Source organism: Topomyia yanbarensis, chromosome 3 (assembly GCF_030247195.1).
Source record: "Topomyia yanbarensis strain Yona2022 chromosome 3, ASM3024719v1, whole genome shotgun sequence".
NCBI classification, from domain to species: Eukaryota; Metazoa; Arthropoda; class Insecta; order Diptera; family Culicidae; genus Topomyia; species Topomyia yanbarensis.
In genome coordinates, this window is record NC_080672.1 from 138201768 (window position 1) to 138210809 (window position 9042).

At 38.8% G+C, this 9042-nt stretch overlaps 2 protein-coding genes across 2 annotated transcripts; one reads left to right on the forward strand and one right to left on the reverse strand.

The window, feature by feature from the left end:
- The first annotated feature begins 393 nt into the window (after positions 1-393).
- LOC131689741 (sperm-associated antigen 7-like) lies at positions 394-2338 on the forward strand. Its single transcript, XM_058975035.1, has 4 exons — positions 394-594; positions 651-807; positions 866-1209; positions 1265-2338. The coding sequence occupies exons 1-4, from the start codon at positions 516-518 to the stop codon at positions 1390-1392; spliced, it is 708 nt and encodes a 235-aa protein (XP_058831018.1). The 5' UTR covers positions 394-515; the 3' UTR covers positions 1393-2338.
- Positions 2247-4368, reverse strand: LOC131689740 (actin-related protein 8-like). The gene is made up of 4 exons (XM_058975034.1): positions 4229-4368; positions 3965-4174; positions 2741-3893; positions 2247-2625 (listed from the first exon to the last, which is right to left on the reverse strand). Exons 1-4 carry the CDS (start codon positions 4253-4255, stop codon positions 2327-2329), a joined length of 1689 nt encoding a protein of 562 aa, XP_058831017.1. The 5' UTR covers positions 4256-4368; the 3' UTR covers positions 2247-2326.
- Between the last annotated feature and the right edge of the window lie 4674 nt (positions 4369-9042).

The window sequence follows — 9042 nt, forward strand, 5'->3', positions numbered from 1 at the left end:
AATTGTTTTGCTCAATTTGCACTTCATACACGGTTAAATAAAACAACTTGCAGAATAAGTTCTTTTAACTTACTTTTGAGTTGTGCGTTGCTTTCGCACTTATGTGTTGTCAAAAACAAAACGAGAGATTCGACTCAGTCGAGGTCTTCCGTGGAGGAAGGCACTTTTGAGTTGTTTGGGGTATACTCAAAATTAGGTAATTCAACTTAAATTTGAGTATAAAAAACCTATCAATGAGTTGTAATTTTTGTTGTGGTTAAATGGAAACTACCTTCAACACGGTTTACCTAATTTTAAGTTCCCCCACGATACCACGAGATTGAGTCAAAGGAACTCAATTTTAGGTAGTTTTTCGTTTCCGTGTACTGTAACATGATAACGCTATCACCCGGCCCGATCAGGCATGTTTATAAATATTTGGGTTGAGACTCGAGAAGGAATCGTCAGTGTCAGTCAAAATAGAAAAATAAGTTTTCCCTGGAAATTTTTTGTAATCGCATCAAATAACTACACCAATGGATCTGCTTGATTCTATTCTTGGATCGATGGACAAACCACCGTCCAGGGATAAGAAGGAAAAGGAAATGATAGAAAGTAAGCTTTAGTTTCTGGCCCTTAGGTAATTCCCACTGAAAATTGTCTAATTTTAGAGCAAAAGAAGGAGCTGGAAATGCTGCGCAACAAGGAGCGAGATGAATTGAATAGATTTCGGAAGTTTGTTGAAGATCGTCTTGGTCGACTGGTGAAAGATTCTAACCGCCATTACATGGATTTTCAACCGTTGGATAAAGTTCACCGTTCGGTGGTGTTAGTTGATCACTGTAGCACAACAGTATTATTTGAATTAAAATGTTGTACATTTTAGTCACGACATTGCTGAAGTTGGAGGTTTAGTAGCAATGAGTTTCGGAGTGGATGGTGTTGACAGGTACATAGTAGTGTACAAAAAAGAACACTTACCATCAGAGGATGAGCTAGCAGCTCGTAGAAACGGGGATCCATGGAACAAACAAACAGCAATGGAGTATGCGGAAAAACGCAAGCAACAGAGACTACTAGCAAATGAAGAACAGAAGGAACTTTCACACAAAAAAGAGATGACCGTTGTACCGACCAGCAACTACCAAGACAAATATGTTCATCTTATTGGTCAGGAGTCTGCTCTGGGAGCAGCAAAGAAAACTGAATCAAACAAGACCTATGGTTATGGTAAGCAATATTGCCGTTTGCATGATTTATTTACTACTGGATTCTTTTTTGTCAGTTCCTAGCGAAAATAAGCGTGACATTCGTTCGATCGAGCAAACCATGGCTGATATCCAAGCAAAAAAGAAACTCAAGGCCCAACATAGCAGCAGTATTGACTCGGGGCAGACCGGGACGTTCGAATAGACTACGGAGCCAAAGAATAACATGTAATACTAAAACCGACGTTGGTGTGGTATATTTTTAAGTTGATAATGGTTAGTTGAATTTTAAACATCAATTCACTTCATGTGAGTATTGGAATTAATTCGTTTTAAACCAATCGTGTATATGTGGAAATGGATAGGTTCCTTACGTGTTACACGATGGAGTTTGTATCTTACTACCGACGGACTAGAATAGATAGTAGAATAACTCTCTCGGATAGTGGGAAAGTTATACGGAAATGAGGAATCTGAATCAATGTAGAAACAAAAGATAAACAGAAACACTTCTCGATATAACCAGCTATATTCTGCATTACAACGAAACGGAGTCAGATTCAATATTCATTTGAAGAATCAATCCGTTGTAATGTAAAATATAGCTGGATGACATAAAGGTACATTATGCTCAAATGGTATGCCTTATGTTGATGCAGAAATAATGAATAAATATCGGTGCGCTGGAACTCAAAATAAAAAAAAACCATTTTGCTCTCGCGTCTTTGGTGTTCTCGAACGGGAAGTGCTGTAATATTAGGAAAGACAAAGATGCACATCTTGAGATTCAAATCAACCCAAAGTAATTATGGGGTAATAAAATCAACCTCAATCAGATGAAGTTCTACCAGTCAGTTTTCCTGATGCTCAATTCTACATCATCCAAACATAACTGTGTGTCGCTATATCTCACCATTACATGTTCGTTGCAATTACCAGTTCTTACTTAGCATAGTAGAACCCACCCAAAACTGGTAAAATATTAGTCGTAACATTTAGCATAAGAGTCGGAACCGCGTTCAAATAATTGATTATTCTTCCAAAAGGTCAACGATCAACTAATTGTTATAGGAATTATATTTTACGTAATAAGTAAGCAATAATTAGTTTACTTACGCAAATATACCATCCAATTGTCTCTACCACATAAATACCGCTTTTTCGCGCAATATCCGAAGCCCGTACCGGGTCCATTCAGGTTCGGAGAGCCACAGTTCAGAGGCACTTTCTAAACAAGACATTATAGCTGCTCCCTTCCATGCAGTAATCTCCTGGTCGATATCCTTTGAACTGGTCACAATATTATGCTCCGATCGGAACATCAAAGGAATTTTCAAGGCTACCCGGTTCTGCAACCAATTACTTATGCCAGTGAATTTCATTCCACCACCAACAACCAAAATGCAGCCATACATTTTGCGTTTCAATTCGTCGTTCGCTAAAAACCAAAAGATTAACTATATGAAATCGACATGTTGAATCCTACTTAAACCCATCAACCAAGTAGGGTATTTGTTGGAATAAATATTTTCCCCGACATATAAAATACTTACGACATCGTTCGATGCTTTGCAAGACCGCCTGATCGATTCCGATAATTTGTCCACTCGGTAAAATAAAATCCTTCTCGCTAGCCTTGCCTTCCTTCTCCTGGTCGAGTCCTTCGACAACCATTTCCTCATCCTGGTTTTCCGTGTTTCCGAGACCACTTTCATTGGTCGTTTGTTCCAAATTTTCTTTTCCCCTTCGACCCGTTTCCCGAAGATATTCCGCATCGAAGCAATCCTCTGGGTGCGGCTGTGCCGCGCTAGGTTTTTGTGTTTTTGGAACCGATCTATTCGCACCTGTAACCGAAAATAGCTCGGTATAAAACAGCCCCAACGGTGCTACGATTGCTTCATCGCCAACTTGCAGGGTGTATTTGCATTTGGCTTGTTGTGAATTTTGTACAGTGAAAGATCTTTCCAATGAACCGCAAACATCTAGATTGACATGGCAATATTCCTCTTTCAGTTGCTTGAGTAGCATTACATCCTGTGGTTTTTTCTGGTCGCAATCCTTATATGGAAAAGCACACTTCTGAAGCATCCAGAAGAATGCTTGCGTTACATCAGCGCCTCCGTAATCCAACCGCACTCTCGTGTTAGGGTGAGATATTCCATCTTCGACGCACGAAACAGAAGTCTTTTGATCTCCCACGTCGACTACGCAAGCATATCCCAATCCGGCACCAAAGGTAGCTGCTACATGGTCCTGTAGCAGAAAACAACATCCAAACCCAATTTTGTTCAGCAGTAGTGTGGTAAATTCTTTCAAATAAGCTCTGTTGTATATGTCAGGAATGACCAAAACAGCTTTATAATTTTTCAGTTGTTTCAAATCGATTTTTAGTCGATGTTTTAAAACATATTCCCAAATTTCTTGTAAGTCGGCCATAACACCAGACAAGGAACCTCCGACATCCTTGTGCAAATTCAGTTCACCCCTTTTGAGAGGAAAGTGTAAATTGAATTCACCATCGGGATTCAGCGAAACAACTTCTTCGCCAATTACAGTACTACCGGCAAGGTCATCTTTGAAATTAGTTACACTACCTTCTATAGGCTCTGCCATAGATCTTCGATTGAAAGCGGATATCTGCTGCGGAGGGGTAGCATATCTCCTGCGTCCATCCGACTGAACACAGGATTGCAACGTGTGTGAAACCTGGTAGACAGTTGAAAAGATTCAAATATCAATCCAAGCATTATATTCAGTGAACGTGATAAAATACGTACTTGCAAACGACATTCCTCAAACTCTGGTAATAGTTCCTTCGGTTTTGCGATCGGTGGAGGAAGTATTAGCTCTCGGTAAGCATGACCACCTGGCTTTCGGCGGCGGGCAATAGCGTGTAAAATTCGACAAGGATTCACATCGGAAGCTCGTCCGATTCGCAAATATAGTGAGCCCGGATGTATAACTATGATGTTTTGGGCTTGAAGATGCTAGTTTAGATAAGAGATTTGAGTATTTTTCTATAATAAATTAACAGTTCCTACCTCTGGTGTATCTTTGTTGTTTGCCATTTTATTGAAGCTGTAGAACAATACGTATATTTATCACATTAATTCAAGTGATTGACTTACTGCAAAAATAAACAGAACGAGACCGCATAAACAAAATTGTTTTTGCTTGAAGCGAAACGTCAGGTTCTAACCCCATCTGCTGTCAAAATATATGAACTAATACATAGCGTTACTTACTGAGCCCCAGCTCGATCGGAAAAATCCTGCGCTTTTTGTTCACTGACAATCTGACATGACACTCTATTTTCAGATTTGGCGAGATCATTAGAGTTGAGGAAAAAATCGGCAACTTGTATTGTCAAAGAGACATTTGCATTTGAGCGACCGAAAATAAAAGTTGCAAGGACAGAACATGCTTCGTATAAAAGCCCCCAAAATTCATCGGAGCTGAACGTAGATGATGATGAAGCGATATTGAGTAGGATATTGGCCGGTTTGATAAATTGAAATACTTAGATGTTCAATTAATCAACCAGTTTTTATATTTTAGTTTCAAAAGGATATGCCTGCCATCTATATGTATATTACAGACAGGTTTCTAAACAACCCTACAAGCAGTACAAATAGGGCTCAACAGTAGGGTGGGGCATTGTTATATGGAAAAACGTAATCATAGGCACATCAACCGAACACAGTACTTTTTTGGTACCTTTTGGGGTCCCAAACAACTGTGCAAAATTTGGCGTCGATTGGTGTTGACCCGGCGTGGCGCATTGCGTTTGAAATTTGTATGGAGATTAGGATGGGAAAACCTACATTTTTGCATTTTTAATTCTACAGACTACAACTCTTTCTGTAGTATGCCAACAAATAGATAGAAGTATAGTCCAGGATATGCTGAACAACTTTGCCGAAGGATGTATGGTGTTAGAATGTCTCTAAGCCAAGTTATTGCTGTTCAAAGTTCGATACATCGAATTAAATGTCAAAAATCAGTTTTGTTGCCAACACTGCCGGTGTACCAATGGTATTTCATATAGCATTCCAAAACAACAGTATATATATTTTATATTTACCACATTGGAATGTTTGGATGAATTATTCAAAAGCCTTAGATCAATTTCATGAGCGTAGGTAGTTGAGCAATAGAAAGTAGTGATGGGTGAGGGGGGGGATTTTAATATGTAGAAATTCGAACTGGAATGTTGTCGACTTGGAATGTTCAGACGAATTATTTCAAAACATTTACACATTGTCCTACGCATAATAGTAACGATGAAATAAAACATACTGTATCCCTTTGCCTTGACTTTTATCAATAGAAGTTACGTTACAGACTGAATCAACCTGATGTCGAGTTGATATGTCAGAGGATTGCATTGATTATATTTCAGTTTAATACGCACTATGATTTGATGGGATGCTCATTTCGATGCTGTTCGATCACCTGAAGCAAAACATGATGTAGGGATCTGGTGGATTTCATGTTGAAATCCAGAAATTAGCCTCACGCCTCGTGATCGAAAAGCATAGAAATGAGCATGCTATCATATCATGCATATTATACCGAAATATAATCCTCTGACATATCAACTCGACATCAGTTGATTCAGTCTGTAACGTAACTTCTATTGATAAAAGTCAAGGCAAAGCGATACAGGGATCAAGGCAAAGGGATGTTTTATTTCATCGTTACTATTATGCGTAGGACAATGTGTAAATGTTTTGAAATAATTCATCTGAACATTCCAACTCGACATTTCGGTTCGAATTTCTGCATATTAAAGTAGTGTGCAAGCAGGATTTCCCTATGGGGTCATCACCCATAAACCGCCGAAAACATGTATCAACCCACACACACACACAAGCAGAAAAAGAAATTAGTTTATTTATTACGTTTCATTTTTCGAAAAGGAGTTTTGATTTAAGCCAATGAGAATCAATGAAGCGAAACTTGGTTTGCACTTAGCTATATTTCTTCTCTGTGGAGTAAATTTAGGTAAAAAATTAAAGGGTTGTGTGAAGGACACGACTACGGCGACATTGAAAATGTAGTGTGGAATATAATTCGCTGCGTTGGTTGTAAACCATGATGATGAGACTCATGGTAAAGCATGAGTCTATAAACGACCATGCGGTAAACTTGGGTGGAAAGCCCAACTCCTACCAGCAGAAGACAATGGATTCTCCACGTTTCCTTTCGATCATGGCCATATGAGTCTGCCTAATCCTAGTTTTCTGTGTTATGTTTATCAGCCGCATTCTGCATTACGACGGATCGCTTTTTCGAACGAATGTGATTTGCATTCTCAATAACGACAGCAAAACCAAACGGGAGCCTGCTTCGATCGAACTACATTCATTCGAAAATGTGATCCGTCGTAATGCAGAATAAGGCTGTATAACTGATTCGCTCTAGAATACCTATCTTTCAATTTCAATGCTTTCGTTTCTCTTATGCTGTTTTCGGTTTTAGAATCGAGTCGCCCTAGGTTCGCTTAAATGTTTACAGTTTCCATACAAAAGTGACAGCTCAAAGCGAACCTAGAGCAACTCTGATTTAAAAACGAAATCAGCATTAGTCTTAAATTTACCGAAAACAGCCCACTAAATCGATACAATAATCGAAATATCACACGTTTACTCTCTTCACGGATATGTTTGGACAAAGTATTCATTTTGTCGGGTTGTCAAACATCGATTGAGTGATTTGATGCCAACGAAATGATATATACAATCTGTTTTATTTTCAACTCAAATAGGGAGATTTACTGCAATAAAAAAACACGCCTGTTTCGCTTGGCGCTAATTTTTATTTTTTTTTCTTGGTGAAGTTGGTAGTAACAAAAAATATATAAATGCAGGTTACTTCAAAACGAGGAGTGAACTGATTTAGATTTAAGATTCGACACAATCATACGTGGATTAATCTAAATGAAATGGAAAAATCAATTTTACGAATACTTACATTTTACACCGTTTGTCATCATATGGTAAAGTAGTTTTTCCGCACATATATAAAAGCTAAAAAGAACTACTTAGACAGTGCGAAACCATGCATATGGTATGCATTCATTTAAAAATTAGTTTATTGCGTATTTAAACAATTGCTTGGAAACCAACTTTTGTTGAGCCGATAAAGTTCAACCTCGAATTAAATTACACTATATTTTTGTTTCCTTTTGTTTAAATGACTTAAAATTTGCGAATATTTTAGTCACACTTCGATTTTCGCTTTACCATTTCGATCAATGCATACCGTTTTAAACAACAGCCAGTACGGTGCCAGGGGCCATGTATAAAAGACGTAGCACTTTAGGGGGTAGAGTGGTATAGCAAATTTGTGATGATGTGTTACGAGGGGGAATATTGTGATAAAATGCTACGAGGGGGAGGGAGGGGTCGAAATTCGCCGAAAAAAGCTACGTCATTTGTGTACGTCCCCAATGGGTAGGGCTACGATATGCGTCGAGCTAACTAGGGCTCAACATTTTCGATACGCACAAATTTTAATTTTTTATGCGGAACGAGTACCTAAATAAATCGAAATGAGCAAGCGAGTGTGCCGGTGTACATACATTAAATATATCTCTCGGCTTTGCTATCGTCTCCGCTCCGACGTTCGACCAGAGAATGAGCTCGCCCGAACAATGCTGAGTTATTTATCCGAGGATGACGTCATCGGCAAAATCAATACAGCCAATCAGAGCCATGGAAAGAAGACATCATGAGCGCTTGGCCGCTGGATGCCTAGACCTGTCGTCGTCCCCACTCCAAGCGGTAGCATTGATCAAATGCAGCACTCATCGCAGCGCATTGTCAACATGCCTGATTGCTACTGCTGTTCTTTACGGCCCGACGTTCGACAGGAGAATGAACTCACTCGAGGAATGATATTCTTTAAATAGTTGAGGATGACGTCGTTCATAGAAGCGTAGTGTGCTGGGTGCTCAAACCTGTCGTACGAGATTCAAACAGGCACGCGGCACATTTATTTATAACTTTTCGTGTTCGTTTGAGTCACTAAGGTGCTCCCTATTGATGGCTCTGCCGGGGATAGATTGACTGATGTATGGGAGTTTTCACGTTTTCCGAGATCTATTCATTTGTGCTTATTATTCAATAGTGTGCTATTGAAATACAAAAACACTATAGCAATAAAACATAATTCCAGTAAATTCCAAATTGTTTGGTGATAACCAGACGGAAATGCGTTCATAAATAACGAAGTTATTAGCGCTCAAAATAGTGACGCAAACACGTGACATTGTTTGATTTTAATTTTAGAATGACGCCCTGCCCCAGATAGTGCAGTAAGACAATGTCAAAACTATTTCTTCTCACTAAGGATAAAATTGTTTCAAACCACATTAGCGCGTAAAAGTCACAACATCTATAGTTAAATTAGCAATTGGAGAGGCGATTCCTCTCATGAGAATCCGACCCTAACTTAGTGACAGGACTGAGCCAGATTGAAGCTAGCTTGCGGGTCACCACGCAGGACTAGAGGTTTGTTTAAAAACAAATTATTTACATTTTTTGAAGTTATCATCAATCCAGGCTAGCTTAGTCCTGCCACTAAGTTAGTGTCGAATTCTGATGAGAAGATCTCGATACGTCTCTCCAATAACTAATGTAGTTATAGGTTTTGTGCCTTTTAGGCGCAAATGTGGTTTATAACAATTTTCTCATTATAAAAAAAATAGTGTTTACCTAAATTTTCTCCACTAAGTAGAAATTTAGCATAGTGAAGGTTTTTATTACTATTAGGTTTGCAAGCATTATATCAATCAAATTCCATGGGATGTACTCAATAGCGTTGAGTTTAATATAGAAGTGGAATTGGA

Bases quoted from the DNA above. Each gene is read 5' to 3' on its own strand.
- LOC131689741 (XM_058975035.1), top strand. From the start codon at position 516: ATGGATCTGCTTGATTCTATTCTTGGATCGATGGACAAACCACCGTCC. The intron at 595-650 runs GTAAGCTTTAGT...GTCTAATTTTAG, and splicing joins GGAAAAGGAAATGATAGAAA to AGCAAAAGAAGGAGCTGGAA. The intron at 1,210-1,264 runs GTAAGCAATATT...CTTTTTTGTCAG, and splicing joins AAACAAGACCTATGGTTATG to TTCCTAGCGAAAATAAGCGT.
- LOC131689740 (XM_058975034.1), bottom strand. From the start codon at position 4,255: ATGGCAAACAACAAAGATACACCAGAG. The intron at 4,175-4,228 runs GTAGGAACTGTT...TATCTAAACTAG, and splicing joins ACAACAAAGATACACCAGAG to CATCTTCAAGCCCAAAACAT. The intron at 3,894-3,964 runs GTACGTATTTTA...ACTGTCTACCAG, and splicing joins TTGAGGAATGTCGTTTGCAA to GTTTCACACACGTTGCAATC.